The 18,805-nt window shown below is 37.1% G+C and overlaps 1 protein-coding gene across 1 annotated transcript in view; it reads right to left on the bottom strand.

Annotated features, from left to right (window-relative positions):
• The window catches only part of KLHL1 (kelch like family member 1), a 200,390-nt gene that overhangs the window by 127,839 nt on the left and 53,746 nt on the right, over positions 1–18,805 (bottom strand). Inside the window, exon 3 of the mRNA XM_060191907.1 lies at positions 14,802–15,014. Coding sequence (XP_060047890.1) covers positions 14,802–15,014 — 213 coding nt within the window. The remainder of the gene's footprint in view (positions 1–14,801; positions 15,015–18,805) is intronic.

Here is an 18,805-nt window from a genome sequence, read left to right as displayed (position 1 = left end):
TACGTATGTAAATAAGTGTGCTTATATGTACATACACTTTGGACAAAAAGGCAGAGAGAGTCAAAGAAACCACACAGCACAGAAGCTTCATCCAATTCAGTGGGAGCGTAGTTCAACCCTGGGTTGAGCACACAGTAAAGCAGATGCTATCCAACTTAACTATTTCACCAGTTCCCTCATTTCCTTAGTTTCTTTCTCTCTTTGATACATCTCATTATGTATTTGCTCTATATAGCTCCAATGTGCACTGGCATGAGGTGAAATCTAATGATCAGTATAAAGTTCCATCTCTGATTTTTATAGTGGATGAATATTATGATGACTACCCCCCAAAAAAATCAAATTTCAGGTGTTCATTGTGATTAAATGTTAATCATGCCCCCTATACTTAGCACTTATTTGCCATCTTTTATTCTTTGCCTCCTTTAGAAAGAGTACAGACAGCACTTACGTTGAATTGTAGCAAATTGGTAAGTTGTTTAATGGTCTGCAAAACCCCCACAGCTGACTGAATTGAGAATAACACATTCATTATTATTTATGACTCTATTTCCAAGTCCTTACAGGTCAGTTTATTGAATTCCCTGAATATGCTGCTTTTCCAATTCACTGAAGACAATTTTGCGGGCAGATTTCACGAGACAGAATCTTAAAAATGGAATAAAATCAATTCCTTTAACTGTAAGCATATCTAGAACAACCTTACTTTAAGACACTTTACTTGAAATGAGAATCCTTTGTTCAGTAATCTTTACTATTAGTAATTCCAAACTTTTAAAAAATATACGGTCACTTAGGTCAGTCTTCTTCTAGTGTTAAATCACTTTTTCCAAGACGTTTAATACTCATACTGGAGGTAAGTGTTCCTCAGAAAAACCTGGATTAGAACTGAGTATGTTAAGAGATCTGAGGTAATTGATTGTGAAAATATTGTGAACATTTAAAACAGATTTAAGATAGTTAGAGAGGCAGAGAGCGTGAAAGACACGATGGCACCAGAGTTTCCACATGTGAACCTGGGTCACACACAAGACAAGGCAGCATGCTATCTAAGTAAGCTATTTGCCAGTCTAAGTTTCTAAACTTTTTTTTTAATATAAAGTATTACTGCACAGCTGTAAATACTATTTGATAAAATTCTGGACATGAATCTAGAACAATTATTGAATGAATGTAGAAGTGGATTGCAGAGCAAAGAATAAAACTGAGTAATCTAAACCACAGCAGGTTTCTGCTAACTTAGTAATTTATGACTCTAATATCAATGTTTGTCATTTTTATCTTTTAGGAAAAACATGAGGTAGTTTGACTTCAAAAGATCAAATAATTGTTTATTTCCCAGTTTTACACATTGATTTAACTGTATTACAAAGAAACTCATCTTGTTAAAGTAAAAATGTTTTTGATTTTTAAATTCAAAATAAACTGACCGGCATGCTCCTATTTGACCTCTCAGTAGCATTTATTACAATTGATCGTTTATTCTTTTTTTTAAATTTATTTTCCCTTTTGTTGCCCTTGTTGTTTTTCATTATTGTTGTAGTTATTACTGTTATTGATGTTGCCATTGTTGGATAGGACAGAGAGAAATGGAGAGAGGAGGGAAAGGCAGAAAGGGGAGAGAAAGACAGACACCTGCAGACCTGCTTCACTGCCTGTGAAGCGATTCTCCTGCAGGTGGGGACTTGGGGGCTCGAACCAGATTCCTTACGCTGGTCCTTGTGCTTTGTGCCATGTGCACTTAACCCGCTGCGCTACCACCCAACTCCCAATAGTTTATTCTTTAGTGACAATTTATTCTCATCGTTATAGTCCCTTGTTTGCCTTTTATTCTATTTGACTAGTTTTCCTCTAATTTTACAATGTTTCAGTACTCTTAATTAGTATATCTATAATACTCAAATATTTCATGATATCTTTTCAGGTTTTATTTGACAATACTATAATTTTTTGTCTCCTGACCATATTTCCATTGTTCCAAAGGAATGCATTCAATAGCACCTTCAGCATCTCTAATTAGAAGCATCATGGAAATAATAAAGAGACCCATGGTACCCTCCATCCTTAGGGTCAAAGCAAAACAAAACAAATGACCTTGGAGTGGTTTCTTTCTTTCTCCTCTTCCTTTCCCTACCTACCAACTCTACTTTAAAAAACATAAAAAACTGATAAGAGAACTTACCTGTTTTACCATGTCTGGAACCCAAGATTGAGCCTCCACTACAAACAGGAATATCAGGGGCCAGATGGTGGTTAAGCACACACATTACAATGCACAAGGACTCAGGTTTAAGCCCTAGGTCTCCCACCTGTAGGGGGAAAGCTTCAGAAGTGATGAAGCATGGCTGTAGGTGTATCTTTGTCTCTCTATCTCTCTGTCTCTATCTATCTACTTATCTCTTACTCCCTTTCAATTTCCCTCTGCCTCTATCTAAAATAAATAAATCAATTTTTTTCTTTTAAATTTTTTTTAAATTTATTCCCTTTTGCTGCCTTTGATGTGATTGTTGGATAGGACAGAGAGAAATGGAGAGAGGAGAGGAAGACAGAGAGGGGGAGAGAAAGGTAGACACCTGCAGACCTGCATCAGCGCTCGTGAAGCGACTCGGGGGGCTGGAACTGGGTACTTGCGCTGGTCCCTGCGCTTTGCGCCACCTGCGCTTAACCCGCTGCGCTACCGCCCGACTCCCTGTAGTTATTATTGTTGTCCTCTTTGTTGGATAGGGCAGAGAGAAGTGGAGAGGGGAGGGGAAGACAGAGAGGGGGAGAGAAAGATAGACACCTGCAGAATGGCTTCACCACCTGTGAAGCGACTACCCTGCAGGTGGGGAGTCGGGGGCTCAAACCGGGATCCTTAAGCCAGTCCTTGTGCTTTGCTCCACCTGTGCTTAAGCCACTGCACTACCCTGACTCCCTATAAATTTATATATTTTAAAATAGATTCAACACAGCACAGATAGCAGAGCTTACATATGGTTCTAATTTACCTTTCCATTCTCCATTTATTAGGTGTTTTTTTTAGTAAGTTTGAATCACTGTTCATCAAACTCTTTATTATGACACTTCTACTAGTATCCACTATTATCTCCATAGTAACAAACTCCTGTAGAGATTTCTCTCAGTTCAAACAATATGTCAACAAGTACTTGTTACTAATAAATTGTAAACTTTCATGATATAGCATAAACTTAGCATTTACCGAATCATCAAATACTTATTGAGTAGCAAGAAGCCTAGGAACTTTGTGAAGAGGAGATACAAGTTTTATATTCTATAGCAATATCAGGGATTATATCTTGATTTGGACATCTTTGGATATATTTACATCAAGTATTTATTAATTTGTTTGTGTCAAATATATATTTAAGTATAGAAAAGTTGTAAAGAAAGGAAATAGACTTAAGCAAGAAAACAGTAGGTGAAAGTGCAAAGAACCAAGTTGCAAAGGGCCAAGAGATAGTTTATCAAGTAGCCCAAGCGAGCGCGTGCCAAGATGTTGAGTAAAACTCTGGTGATCCAGTTCCTCTCTCTCTTCCTCTCACTCTCTGTATTTATACCTAAATGGAAAAGTGACCCGTGAAAAATAGCTCTAAGTGCAAGGCTCCTGGATCCACCTAAGCAACTAAAGGGAAACAAAAGCACAAAGGACAGGACATATTAAAAATAGAATGTGATTAAGAAGAAAGTTGATGAACTATGATGAGAGTAAAGAACTTCTTCTAGGCAGTGAGGAAGAGCTAATGGTTGTATCTGGGCAGTTCTGGTCTGCACATAGGAGCATATTACTCTTACTTAAAATTGGATAAATATCCGTGGACTGACAGCCCCAGCAATGTGTCCTGGAGCTCCACTTCCTCAGAGACCCTCCCTATTAGGGGAAGAGAGAGGAAGACTGGGAGTATGGATCGACCAGTCAATGTCCATGTTCAGAGGGGAAGCAATTACAGAAGCCAGATCTTCCACCTTCTGCAACCCACAATGACCCTGGGTCCATGCTCCCAGAGGGCTAGAGAATGGGAAAGCTATCGGGGGGAGGGGATGGGATATGGAGATCGGGTAGTGGCAAGTGTGTGGAGTTGTACCCCTCCTATCCTACGGTTTTGTTAATAGCTCCTTTCTTAAATAATAAAAGAATAATTCGATAAATAACAGTAACAATTAAAGCTGACTGATTTCAGTTGGTTTTATTGTTATTATCTATAAACTGTTCATCTCAATTCATTTTCTGTCTCTGAAGAAACAGTTCATATCACCGCTATCCTTCTCACCTAGCATGCCACAGCTTCTAGATGCATTCAAGAATCAGCTGGTAAAAAAAAAAAAAAAAAAGCACTGCCGAAGAAATAAGCCTGACTTCCTTAAGGATGTCAGTGTGCTGCAAGGATACTGAGGGCTACTGGCAAGAGATTAGATCAAGGAAATAGCTAGAACTTGATGTTGTCCTTGAAAAACAGGAGCATCAGGATTTTGTCCTATGGCATAAACCTATATTTGATATGAATTGATAGATGTTGCAAAAATTCTGTCTGGTTCCTAGATGGCATTTTTGCAGGGTAAGCACAAGAGTTAGTATACTCCATAGGAGGCTATTTTGACAGTGGAGAAACAAAAGGGGGTGGGTAGCTTCTTGCATCTTTAAGATTCAGCTGCAGAGATATTTTAGAAAAGGAACAAGTCTAGTATATGGATTTGGAACATAGTAAAAACCAACTTCCTAAAAGTATTCCAAATATTATGCAGTGCTTCTAAGATTTAGTCCTGAGTAACTAGATGATGTTAATAATACTAATTGTTATTGGGTAGGGTACATCTTGGCACTCTAAAATCTTCTATTTTAGACAAATAAAGTTGTGGATGCCTACAGGCTTTCCAATTGTCAAAGTCAAGTGGTTAGCTGAATATTCAGATGTACCTGGTAAGGTTTAGGGCTAGAATTATAAATTTAGAATGTATAATTGACAATCATATAATATTTAAAACCATAGAAATTAACACTTTTCTCAGTGTATTTAATATGTTCGTCTGGGGCATCAAAATAGCAGAGAATAAAAATATCAGCAATGACAAGTAGATATGAGTGGCCAGATCAATTAGGTCAAATTCTGTTGATAAGTAAATCAAGATGAAAACAATGCAACTGGGAAAAATGGCAGCATGGGAGCGTTTGATGATTTTTATTATTTTAATGCATTTCTTATAATATGTGGTAGAGAAAAATACGAAGAACTAGATTCAGTAACTATAAACAACTGTGTGCTTTACTAGAAAAGAGGATAGATAATTGGCACAGTTGGTAAAGAGGAATATAAGAAGATTTTTTAATTCTTTGCTTCCTTTTACTTGATAGAATAGAGTGAAATGGAGAGGGGGAAGGAGGTAAAGTGAGTGAGAGAAAGATAATAGCAGCATGGCTTCACCTAGGCTTGAACTTGGATTCTTGCACATGGTGATGTGAATGCTCAATCGAGTGCATTCACTGCCTGGTCTCTGGAATATAAGTAGTTTTAACATGTGCAATAGCACATTTTTTGTAAGTCAGATGGAAAGAATAAAGTCGAGGCTATCAAATATAGTAGGGATCATTGAGTAGAGAGATTTCAAAGACAAGAAGAAGTCCTTGAAAAACAGTTAATATTGGGAGTTGGGCTGTAGTGCAGCGGGTTAAGCGCAGGTGGCGCAAAGCACAAGGACTGGCATAAGGATCCCGGTTCGAACCCCGGCTCCCCACCTGCAGGGGAGTTGCTTCACAGGCGGTGAAGCAGGTCTGCAGGTGTCTGTCTTTCTCTCCCCCTCTCTGTCTTCCCCTCCTCTCTCCGTTTCTCTCTGTCCTATCCAACAACAACGACAACAACAATAGTAACTACAACAATAAAACAACAAGGGCAACAAAAGGGAATAAATAAATAAAATAAAATATTTTTAAAAAATTAAAAAAAAAGAAAAACAGTTAATATATATTACAGTAAAAATAAAGGTTTTTTAGATGAGGTCCCAACTTGTAGTTGTAAATTAGAATTTCTTATGTTCTAACTTACCAGTGGGAGTAATACTTGTGAACATGACTCTGTGCATGTGCAGTTCTATTTTTCTTATGAATATCTTACAGACTTACTTAAGCTTGTTGAAATAAAAGGCTTTTTTATTTTCTTAATGTAACTTAAACTGTCAATGTCAGAGCAGGTTATGTGATCATGAATCTAAATAGTATTTATTACAAACCTATAAGATATTAGAATCATACATTATCTATACATTTCCATTGCAAAAATTTCCTACAAAGATTTTCTATTAGATAAGAATGGATTTATTCCAAATGAAGAATAAAATAACTTTGCAGTCTTTTTGTTTTATGGAGAGAACTAGCTCTTTGAGGGTGATCTGCTATTTAATCAAGTCTCCAGCAAGATAAAGGAAAAACACAAAACAAAAAGTAAGAAAATCTGATAAAACATTGTGTTAATGAATTTGGTAAATTATTTTGACTTATTCATTTGTAAGTATTATTATTATTATTTTTGCCTCCAGGGTTATTGCTGTGGCTCAGGGCCTGCACCATGAATCCACTGCTCCTGGAGGCCATTTTATTTCCCCTTTTGTTGCCCTTGTTGTTGTAGCCTTGTTGTGATTATTATTATTGTTGCTGATGTCATTCGTTGTTGGACAGGACAGAGAGAAATCAAGAGAGGAGGGGAAGACAGAGAGAGGAAGAGAAAAATAGACACCTGCAGACCTGCTTCACTGACTGTGAAGCAACTCCCCTGTAGGTGGGGAGCCTGGGGCTCGAACCGAGATATTTATGCCGGTCCATGTGCTTTGTGCCATGTGCATTTAAACAGCAGCACTACCACCCAACCACATGTAAGTCTTATTTTTACAGATTAGGTATCTAATACAGTAAGTTGTGAAGGTTTGTACTGACAAACTTGGAGAACTGTTGGATTTTTTTTTTTCTTTTTTGCCTCCAGAATTATCACTGGGGCTCAGTGCCTACAGTACTCCTGTGGCCATTTTTCCCAATTTTTTTGGATAGGACAGAGATAAATTGAGAGGGGAGGGGAAGATATAGAGGGAGAGAGAAAGACAAACACTTATAGACCTGCTTCACAGCTTGTGAAGCAACCCTCCTGCAGGTGGGGATCCAGGGCTCGAACCAGGATCCTTTCTCAGATCTGTGTGCTTCATAATATGTGCACTTAACCCAGTGTGCCACAGCCTGGCCCTGAGAACTGTTGGATTTATTAAGGAATAATTTACCTATGCTTGCTTGGGGAAGTAAAATCATACAAAACAAATTACTCAGGAGTAAAATTCATGTTGTAATTTTCACAGTATGATTCATGAATACCCTTTTTATATTGATTTGGTCATTGTCACTTTGCCTGCTTCTCATTAGGTTTTTTTGAGTTGTGGCTATAACTTTTATAGACAACACAGTCTTTATGTTACTACTGTCTGCTCAACTGTCACATCTTCAATAAAATAAAATATTTACAACCTCTCTTTTCTCACACTGCTATTGCTAAAATAAAGATTTTCAAGGCGCAAGGACCGGCATAAGGATCTTGATTCAAGCCCCCAGCTCCCCACCTGCAGGGGCGTAGCTTCACAGGTGGTGAAGCAGGTCTGCAGGTGTCCATCTTTCTCTCCCCCTCTCTGTCTTCCCCTCCTCTCTCTATTTCTCTCTGTTCTATCCAAAAACAACGACATCAATAACAACAGTAATAACTACAACAGAAATAAAAAGACAACAAGGGCAACAAAAGAGAAAATAAATAAATAAAATTTTAAAAAAACTAAAAAAAGATTCTTTGTATAATTACATTGCAGCTTTTCTTAGATGGAATCCCTATAAAGTAGAAGTAACATATATTTCTTTGAAGTGTTTGTGTAACTTATTATTTTGTTCTACTTATCATGATATAGTATTCCTGTAAAATTAATATTTGCTATTTTTATTTACTGCACAGATAAATACATTTTACTATAGAAAATAAAAATGTTCATACATACACACGCATGTGCGCACTCGCACACACACATACCTTAATTACTATGTAAACATACTGCTACATACTGTTACAGAATCATTTTCCTTAAGAGTATCAAAGGAGTGAAATCATACCAATTCCAAAACTTGAAGAAAAGTTTATCAGTAAATACCAATGTTCTAAGTAATCTGACTAAAATAACACTAATATGTTTTGAAGACTTGTGGAACTATTGTATGAAAAAATGAATGTCTAGTGTACAATATCTTTACATCCCACGTCTTTGCTCTGCGGCCACCCTGACCTTCCATCATCGAGAAACCAAGGTCAGACCACCCAGATACAAGATGTCTGTGTGTTTTGTGTACCTTCAGAGTGAGATTTAGTCTCCTCATTTTGTTTACACATTGGGGAGAGTAATTGAGTTTATTAAACGTTTCCTGTAATTGCACCCAAGTTTTGCCAAGCTGGGAGCTTGGACCTTTTCTGTGTAGTGACTTTTTAATTCTAGTTTTCATAACCTGGAGGTCAGACTGTTGCATTCACATGATGTACAGTAGTGTCTCATGACTGGTGTTTGCTTTCTTTTATAGTATCTACACTTCTTGTATTTTTCAAGAGCTATTTTGTAAACAGAAAATGTATTTCTCCAGTGAAAACACACTAAAGAAAAAACAAAAAAAATTGTATTTTTCTGCATTTTTAGAGCTGTGTGCTTAGACTTTTTAATATTTTACATAATTTTTGGATAGAGAGAGAAAGAAGAGCTGAAGGAGGAGAGAGAAAAAGAAAGACATCTATATCATTGCTCCACTGTTCATGAAACTTCCCCCAACAAAGTGGGAATTTTGGGGGCTTGAACCCAAATCCTTATGTGCCATTCTACATGCGAACTCTAACAGGTGTGCCACTGCCCAACCCCACTTTTATTTTATAAGCAAATCATTAGAAAAGAACACACTTCACTTTGATAATTTTATGTGCTTTTAGGAAGATGTAATAAATCCAAGTGTATACATATTACAAAGCTGTATTTTATAAAGCTCCCCAAAACAAGTGGACATGTCAGTTACATAATGTCAAAGAATAATATTGTTTATTGTGTAGCAACCTGATCTTCTGTAGTATGTTAGATGTAAAATAGGTAAAAATGAGATCAAATTGAGTGGCTTCCTTGCTTAAGATATATTCAGGTATATGAAATCATTTGCTCTATAAATGAAATGTCCATATTTAATTCTAATTCTGATAAAATGTAAGCATTCAAGAAAAATATGAAAGCCACTATGCAAATTTCCATTCCTCATTTATTTAAAAAAGATAATAGACGCCATTCACCATTTCTTAAACTATATCTCAGTTGTGTATTTCATTCACTGGGCTCTTTCCTTTAGCCCTTTCTGTAGCACCGTAAATTGAATGTATTCCCGTATTAGCTATTTTAATTCAGTAGAGGATAAAATTGACATTGTTGTCTTTGAGTCTTTTCTTGCTTTTTCTTTTATTCTGAATCCCATTTTTGTCTACTACTATTTTTAACTAAAGTCCACATTCTTCACTAAAATTTAGATCTTTATTACATTTTCTTCCCCATATTCCAGTAATTTGTACTCCAGAAGAGCTTATCATAACTTATAAATTATAATGAATATCAGAATGGATTTTCTCTTGTAGTCTTAAAAAAATAAACCACATAAATTCAATGGTACTAGTAATAAAACTTTGTAAAATGAGACAGTAGATCTTGAGATATGACTTCAGGGAAGCCTGCCTGAAAGTAAGTCTGTCAGTTGCTTTCATGCTTCCGAGAATATTATTGTAATCTAAATGTATTTGTTGGTCCTTATTAATCCTTCTCTTAATTGAAGAGATTAATGGTTTATAGTAAATACAGTTATTGGTACAGTGTAAAATTTCTTAGTTTTTTTAATATTTATTCCCTTTTGTTGCCCTTGTTGTTTTATTGTTGTCGTCGTTGGATAGGACAGAGAGAAATGGAGAGAGGAGGGGAAGAGAAAGACACCTGCAGACCTGCTTCACCACCTGTGAAGAGATTCCCCTGCAGGTGGGACTTTCTCAGTTTTCTATAAAACATTCACACCTCCCAGCCTAGGTCCTCTTCACCATTATGCACTGGAACCTGAAAGCCTCCCCTCCCCCTCCACCCCCAGTAGTCAGAGTTATTTACTTTGGTACAATACATCAAATACAGCTTAAGTTCTGCTTTGTGCTTCCCATTCTGTTCTTATTTCTCAACTTCTGTCAGTGAGTGAGATCATCCTATAATCATCCCTCTCTTTTTGTCTTTGCTCACTTAATATGATTCCTTTTAAGCTCTTGAGGTGAAGAAGGTGACTTCTGTCTTTTTATTAGAATGAACCCTCAAAATTAACACTTGAGACATTTAAAAGAAAGAGACAACAACATTACAGTAGAAATACCCTTGTGTATGAAATGTACAGAATTTTTATGAAAGCAAAATCTATACTAAATATATTACCTTTGAAAATTACTATATATTGGAAATTATCGTTCCTCTGTATAATATACTTAACTTTCTTTACCTTTTAGATATGCTCTGAGATTTAGAATATTGATAGAAGGCTAACAATGTAGTTTAGTGGTTCATGCCTGAGCTCTGAGGTCCCAGTTTCAATCCTGTAATCACCATAAACTAGAATCAAAGTGTTCTATCTAAAAAAAAAAAAAAAATAGAAAGGAAAAATGGAATCCTGATAACATATGTGGTCCCTTCTGATATATGCTCTTCTGTATATGATTATCTTTAAACAAAACACCAATTTACCTATAAACTATGCACATTTTAATAAACACCTGGAATGAATAGATAGGGTCAAGAGATAGATTCCAAGAGCATGGCTTGTGAAGCTACTCTCCATTGGTGGGGACTAGGGATTGAACCCAGGTCTGAACACTACAATGTGTGCTCTCTACCAGTTGTGCCACAACCCACTTCATTCCCCATTGACCATTTCTATTCTAGGAAAGGGTCTGCTTTGCTAATCTTGCATGTTCTAAGATTATCTGGAATATAAATCTACTTTAAACAATTCAAATAAATATAATGTTTGATTCAAAATTTATTCTTTGCTTTTCTTCCTTCTTATTTGAAGATCCGTGTGTTAACAGGAAGGCTTGATTAGACCAATGCATTTTTCCTCTTTGCTTTTATTCCTTTATTCACTTCACTAATTAACTGAAATACTATTATTTTCTATATAGTCTCATTTATCTCTTGATTTTATAGGGTTTTTATACCATTCTATTCTTTGTCCCTTTCCATTCTCTCTCCACTTGTTATTAGCAAACACATCAAACTTCCAAGTCAAGCTTCATTCATGACCTAATTCTACTATTTGCATTCTCCGTACCATAGATTAGTGCAAGTATCAATGGTATTTTGGATTTTACAAATGAGGGTCAGCACATCACATGCCCCCCACTGTCTCCTATGTAAAATATATGCACACACAATTTTATCTATCACTTTAGAGGACAAAATCACCTTCAAACTGATGTTGGATAGCCTGAGAAATCAGAGACCTAGGTCAGGGGATAGAATAAAGGTTATGCAAACATACTCTCATACCTCAGCCTCTCAGGTTCCCTGCATCACTATAAACCAGAGCTGAGCACACAGGACTCTGGGGGTGGGGAGGTGTGTGTGGGACACAGGGTACAAGAGGAGTGAGGTCCTGATACATGATGGTGGAGGACCTAGATGTCTGGGGGTGAGAGAGGGGTTAGTCTTTTGCAGAAAACTGACAAATTTTACACATGCACCAACAACTGTGTTTACTGTTGACTATAAACCATTAATTCCCTCAATAAAAATGTTTAAATAAATAAATGTTATAATAAAAAAATGACTCCAAATCCAAGAACGAAACTCTTCTTGCAAGTCAAGTAAATTGGTGTCCTTGTTAATATCAGCTAACTTTTACCCTATAAGACACACTGATAAATTGAGGCAACTACTTCATTGGTGTTGGTGTCTGTGTACTCCTACCACCATTATGAGAACTTTTTTTAATTCCAGCTGGTAAAACACTACTACTTCGTAACTCTGTACCACTCAGTAATATGTTTTATTTTATATATTTATTTTTTAAAGATTACTTGTTTGCTTATTTATTTATTTAAAAGGTAGGAGGAGAGAGAGAAAGAACCAGACATCACTCTGGTACATGTGATGATGGGGCTCAAACTCAGGACTCCATGCCTGAGGGTCTAATACATTATTCATTGTGCCACCTCCCAAACCACTAATAGTACGTTTTATAGAGAATTTGAACACTTATGTTTTTTTTTTTATGTTTTACATTCAACAGTAAATACAATAGTTTCTACATGCATAACATTCCCCAGTTTCCCATATAACAATACAACCCCCACTATGTCCTCTATCACCTTCATGGACCTATATTCTCCCCACCCACCCACCCCAGTCTTTTACTTCGATGCAATATGCCAATTCCATTTCAGGTTCTACTTGTGTCTTCTTTTCTGATCTTGTTTTTCAACTTCTGCCTGAGAGTGAGATCATCCCATATTCATCCTTCTGTTTCTGACTTATTTCACTTAACATGAATTTTTCAAGGTCCATCCAAGATCGGCTGAAAACAGAGAAGTCACCATTTTTTACAGCTGAGTAGTATTCCATTGTGTATGTATACCACAACTTGCTCAGCCACTCATCTGTTGTTGGACACCTGGGTTGCTTCCAGGTTTTGGCTATTACAAATTGTGCTGCCAAGAACATATGTGTACACAGATCTTTTGGGATAGATGTGTTGGGTACCTTAGTCTTCTTTGTAACTGGATTCATTTCATTGAAGATGTCTTTAAAATTTAAAAACCACATGATCATAACCATAGATGCAGAGAAAGCCTTTGACAAAATCCAACATCCCTTTATGATCAAAACACTACAAAAAAAGGGAATAGATGGAAAATTCCTGAAGATAGTGGAGTCTATATATAGCAAACCTATAGCCAATATCATACTCAATGGTGAAAAACTGGAAGCATTTCCCCTCAGATCAGGTACTAGACAGGGCTGCCCACTATCACCATTACTATTCAACATAGTGTTGGATGTTTTTTTTTTTTTTACTTCTTTATTGGGGAATTACTGTTTTACATTCAATAGTAAATACAGTAGTTTGTACATGCATAACATTTTCTAGTTTTCCATATAAAAATGTAACCCCCATGAGGTCCTCCATCATCCTTTTTGGACCTGTATTCTCCCACCACCCACCCACCCCAGAGTCTTCTACTTTGGTGCAATACGCCAACTCCAGTTGAGGTTCTACTTGTATTTTCTCTTCTGATCTTGTTTTTCAACTTCTGCCTGAGGGTAAGATCATCCCATATTCATCCTTCTGTTGCTGACTTATTTCACTTAACATGAATTTTTCAAGATCTATCCAAGATCGGCTGAAAATGGTGAAGTCACCATTTTTTATAGTTGAGTAGTATTCCATTGTGTATATATAACACAACTTGCTCAGCCACTCACATGTTGTTGGATACCTGGGTTGCTTCCAGGTTTTGACTATTGCAAATTGTGCTGCTAAGAACATACATTTTTTGTACACACATTTTTCTATGGATGTGTTAGTTTCCTTAGGATATACCCCCAGGAGAGGAATTGCAAGATCATAGGGTAGGTCCATTTCTAGCCTTCTGAGAGTTCTCCAGACTGTTCTCCACAGAGGCTGGACCAATTGACATTCCCACCAGCAATGCAGGAGGGTTCCTTTGACCCCACAACTTCTCCAGCATTTGCTGCTGCTACCTTTTCTGATGAATGACATTCTCACAGGAGTCAGGTGGCATCTTATTTCTGTCTCTATTTGCAAACACTAAGCTTTTTTTATCTCAAATGTTTTGAAGTCATGGGCATGGCAAATGTGTATTTAGAAGAGAATTGCCATATATTATTATATATTAGGCCATATACATGTATGTGTGTGTGTATATATATATATGTATATATATTCATGATAGATGACAGTTACAAAAGAGGAAAGCAGGGATTATTAATTAAAACATTAATTTTGAAATCTTTAGGATACTACATTGAGAATATTAGGTACTTTATATATCTAACTTGAGCCTCAAAATAACGTTTTGTGGTCATGTAATTTCATGTCGAAAAAGCTGAGTAGGAGAGAAATTAAGTGCCAATCTTGGGGGTCGGGAGGTAGCGCAGCGGGTTAAGCGCACATTGCACAAAGCATAAGGACCAGCCTAAGGATCCTGGTTCAAGCCCCTGGCTCCCTACCTGCAGGGAGGTCGTTTCACAAGTGGTGAAGCAGGTCTGCAGGTATCTATCTTTCTCTCCCCTTCTCCGTCTTCTCCTCCTCTCTCTATTTCTCTCTGTTCTATCCAACAACAACATCAATAATAATAATAATAGCCAAAACAATGATAAGATAACAAGGGCAAAAAAAGGGGGAAAAATAGCCTCCAGGAGCAGTGGATTCTTGGTGCAGGCACTGAGCACCAGCAATAACCCTGGCAGCCAAAAACCAAAAGAACAACAACAACAACAACAAAAGTGCCAATCTCATAGTCCTATAATCAAGAGTCAGTGATGACCAGGAAATCCACACCCAAGCCCATGACCCGTAATATTACACTACTGATTTGACTTTAAGGATATTTGATTAAAATTTAAAAAAAATAAAATATGAATATATTATAATAAATAATCAAATGCTATTTTCAATATAAGAGTTTTAGTACAACATACTTGTTAATGCAATGCTATGTGCAGTTTACCTGAGGTGGGAGTAGTGGAAGTCTTATAAATGCAAGGAGCATACTTAAGTCACTGCACCTCGTCTGCATGTCATACTTGACCCACATCATTAATGCATGGAAGATGGTTTCTTCATCAGGAACATTGACATCATCACTGGCCAGAAGTTTATGGAGTTCCTCAGCTGGAAGCAGTAAAAATTCTTGATTTCTCATAACTTCCATTATGTTTTCCTGAAGAGGGAAAAAAAATAAAACATCTTGGCATAAATTTCATTTCACTTTTATTTAGCTAGCAAAGCATCTCAGAAAGAAATGAGAAAAGTAGTCAATAACCTTTGTTCTCATGATAACATAATCCTTGAGACTTAATCCTTCAGAAACTAAGAAGCTGTTAAGATGAAAGCATTGTAATTATAATTGAAGTGTAAATGTATCTGAGACAGCACAGATCTTGTAATAACTGGAGGATTATAATGTTGAGCTTTGTTATGCAGGGGGAATGTACTACGTGATTAAATGTTCGAGTTTCAAGTGGCCTGGTCTGTAAGATTTAGTGAATAGGAAAATAATAACATTTCACAATTTTGGTGTGACTACATATGCATGAAACAGAAAGAAAATGGGAGCAAAATTATATAGAGAAGTAACACTATCACTGTTTATTCAGAAGGGGAAAACCAGGACAAGCCGGAGAAGTCACAGAATCCCGTATGTTCCATCCTTTTATTATCTCTCCTACCTCCCTCCTCTCATGATAATTTCTCTGGCTTAATTCAGAATCCCATTTATTTTCTTCCTGATTGCTGCCATAACCTCCTAATTATTTTGTCTGACTCTATTCTTAGCTTCTCTATTGTATTCTCTATAATAATGGTCAAATGATATTTCTAAAACTGAAATGTGTTCATGGCGTTTTTGTAAAACTTTCGCTTTGTTTTTGCTGTTCTTCTCTTGTCTTTTAGTTCAGATCTCTTGGCAGAAGCATGCTAGTTTATCATGAGCATATATCTTCCTGACTTTAATAGTTTAAACCCATATTTTCTGTATACAGTCATAGAACATTTCCTTCTATTTGCTTGATGCCTTGCATATCTTCCTCCCCTTACTCAATGCTTAACATTACCTGTATCTGCCTTGTTTTCCTAATTTCTGCTATTTTGTAGGCCAAACTGAAAATCTGTCTGATGTATATATTACTTCTAGAGCCTTTTGTTGATACTCTTTGGTCTGACTAAGCCTCTACTATGCAGGCAATGTTTGGTATTTTTTCTCTGAGATAGCAGTTATTAAACTGCAGGTTATGACTTTCCAGTGGATCCTGACACCCCATCTCCCCAGAGCTCTGCCCTACAAGGAAAATGTAGCGACAAGCTGGGGGTATGGATCCACCTGCCAGTGTCCATGTCCAGCAGAAGAGCAATTACAGAAGTCAGACCTTCTGCCTTTGTCACCCCATAGAGACCTTTCATCCATACACCCAAAGGGATAAAGAATATGGATGCTTCCAATGGATGAGGAAGGGATATGGCACTCTGGTGGTGGGAACTGTATGAAATTGTACTCTCTTAATCCTACAATCTTGTTGATCATTACTGAATCACTACTACTACTACTACTACTACTACTACTACTACTACTACTACTACTACTACTAAATAATGTAGTAATAATCAGAAGAAGAAGAAGGAGAAGAAGTTGAACAATATGAAAACACAAAATAGAACTTGGACTGGGCCAAGTGTATTGCACCAAAGTAAAAGACTCGGGTGGGAGAGAGGGTTCAGGTCTAAAAGCTGGAAAAAAAAACTGTAGATTAATCTTTGTCACACTTAACAGATCTCATCACAAATTTCAAGCTGCTTAAAACAATGACCTTGATATTTAACCATGTGTATCTAGATCCTAAATCACAGTAGGTAAACAGAAGATATTTATTGAATAGATATATAAATTACCTTTGCAGAGGAAAATATTTTGAAAATAGTACAAAACTGTCACCTTTATTAAAAGATGTTTAAAACATCTACTTAAATCTTAGTAGAAAGACTTTGAGGATAATGTAGTAAGAAAAGAGATCCATTTTGCCTTTTTCTTTTCTTTTGTCTCCCATCATGTTCTGAGACAACTCCAATAAAAATATTACCGGGATTGACCAAAAAAGCCATTATTAAGTGAGCCAATCTCTTGCCCTTATCCAGTTTGTGTAGTCCTTTCTTTATCTGATGAGCTCAGATATTTCTCCCAGTTGTTAAAGTGTTGAGTGTCATTTGCTGTTAATATTAGGTTTATGTGGTCAGGTCTAGTCAGGCAATGCTTAGATGCCTCCATAGACAATTCTTCTTCTAGCGTTTGCCCTTCTTCCGTAGCCAGTCAACAGCGTCAGGTTGAGTCTGATGTAAAGTTTCGAGACCTCCTTTGAATCTGGAGAGGTGGCAGTCAATATGGGCCAAGATCTCTTATAGATCCCTCTCTCCACCATCGCTGGTCACTTCCATCAGGAATGTCATCATAAGACTTCTTGTGGGCCTCTTAAGGACTTTATCATCACCGTAAAGTAGCAAGGGAGGCTGGGCCATCCTGTTCTACCACTGGAGGAACACTGGTCCTGAAATGAGTGCTACCTAGAATATTCCTAGCTGTGGCCATGGATTGCGAACTCACACTGAAAGAGACTCAATTGTTACACAGACTCCTGTGCTAAATGTGAATATATATGGGCCCTGGGTCAAACAGATGGGGTGAACAGTTAGTTGTATTTATATAATTTCTTCAAGTTTAGGAGCTACTCTTTGCCCTAATACAAATTTTTAGTTCTAGTCTCAATTCTGACACCATCTTCACAGACAATATTTTTAGTCCACTTACAAGTTAGTTATCAAGATTAGGTAAAACAAACAAACAAACAAACAAACAAAAAACAAGTCATGGACCCCATGGAATATACCTAAAAAAAGACTTCCTATCTTCTTCCCATCCAAGATTGCTAATTTCATCTGCTCTAATCCTACTCTTTATTAGACATTTTGTCCTGCTTTATATCTTACTAACTTTATGCCACCAAATTGCAGCTGCTATTGATTACATCCTGACCTCTCTGGTCAGACAATCTCACCAATGTGTCCTGGAAGCTCACTTACTGAGAGCATTACTCAATCTGGGTTCAAACCCCCAGTCCCTTCCTGCAGGGGGAAAGCTTCACAAGCAGTGAAGCAGTGTTGCAGGTGTGTCTGTCTCTCTTTTTCTATCCTCACTCTCAATTTCTCTCTGTCCTATCAAATTAAATGAATAAAGATTTTAAAAGGGGGGGGGAGAGGGGGAGAAAGAGGTGCACCCACAACAGTGTTTCATCACTTGTAAAGCTTCCCATTCTGCAGATGGGGCGTGGAGGCTTGAACCCCAGTCATATGTGATCTACTGGGTGCACCCATGCCGGTCTCTAATCTTTGTCTTCTCTATTGAGTTGAAATTCATACAGTATAACATTTACTGTTTAAGTGGACATATCAATGGCATCTAGTCCCTTCAAAGTGCCATACAACTACCACTTTCATCACTCCAAAAGGAAACCATGTACCTAATAAGGACTTATTTTCCCTCCTCCCCATCACCCTGCTTGCCAATCCTGAGAGTCACCAATCTATTTTCTGTCTCTAAAATTTACGATTTTAGTTATTTCCCTAAAAAATGGAGTCATAAAATATGGGGTCCTTTTTATCTAGCCTCTTTCACCTAGGATTATGTTTTGGAGGTTCATTCTGTACGCTGTTCCTTTTTAATGTCTGAATAATAGTCATATATATACATACAGGATGGGGAGTGGCTGACCAATGTCCATGTCCAGTGGAGAAGCGATTACAGAAGCCACCTTCTGTACCCTATGAAGAATTTTGGTCAATACTCCTGGAGGGGTAGAAATGTTAGGCGAAGATGATCAGATGGCTCTATACTCCAATTGCATCAGTACCCAGGAGAGAGAAGAAGAAAAAAGGAAGGACACTCAGAAGCAGTAATAGGTATAGATG

The sequence above is a fragment of the Erinaceus europaeus genome, chromosome 5 (assembly GCF_950295315.1).
Source record: "Erinaceus europaeus chromosome 5, mEriEur2.1, whole genome shotgun sequence".
In the NCBI taxonomy this organism is placed as follows: domain Eukaryota; kingdom Metazoa; phylum Chordata; class Mammalia; order Eulipotyphla; family Erinaceidae; genus Erinaceus; species Erinaceus europaeus.
This window is presented reverse-complemented; position numbering and strand designations above follow the sequence as displayed.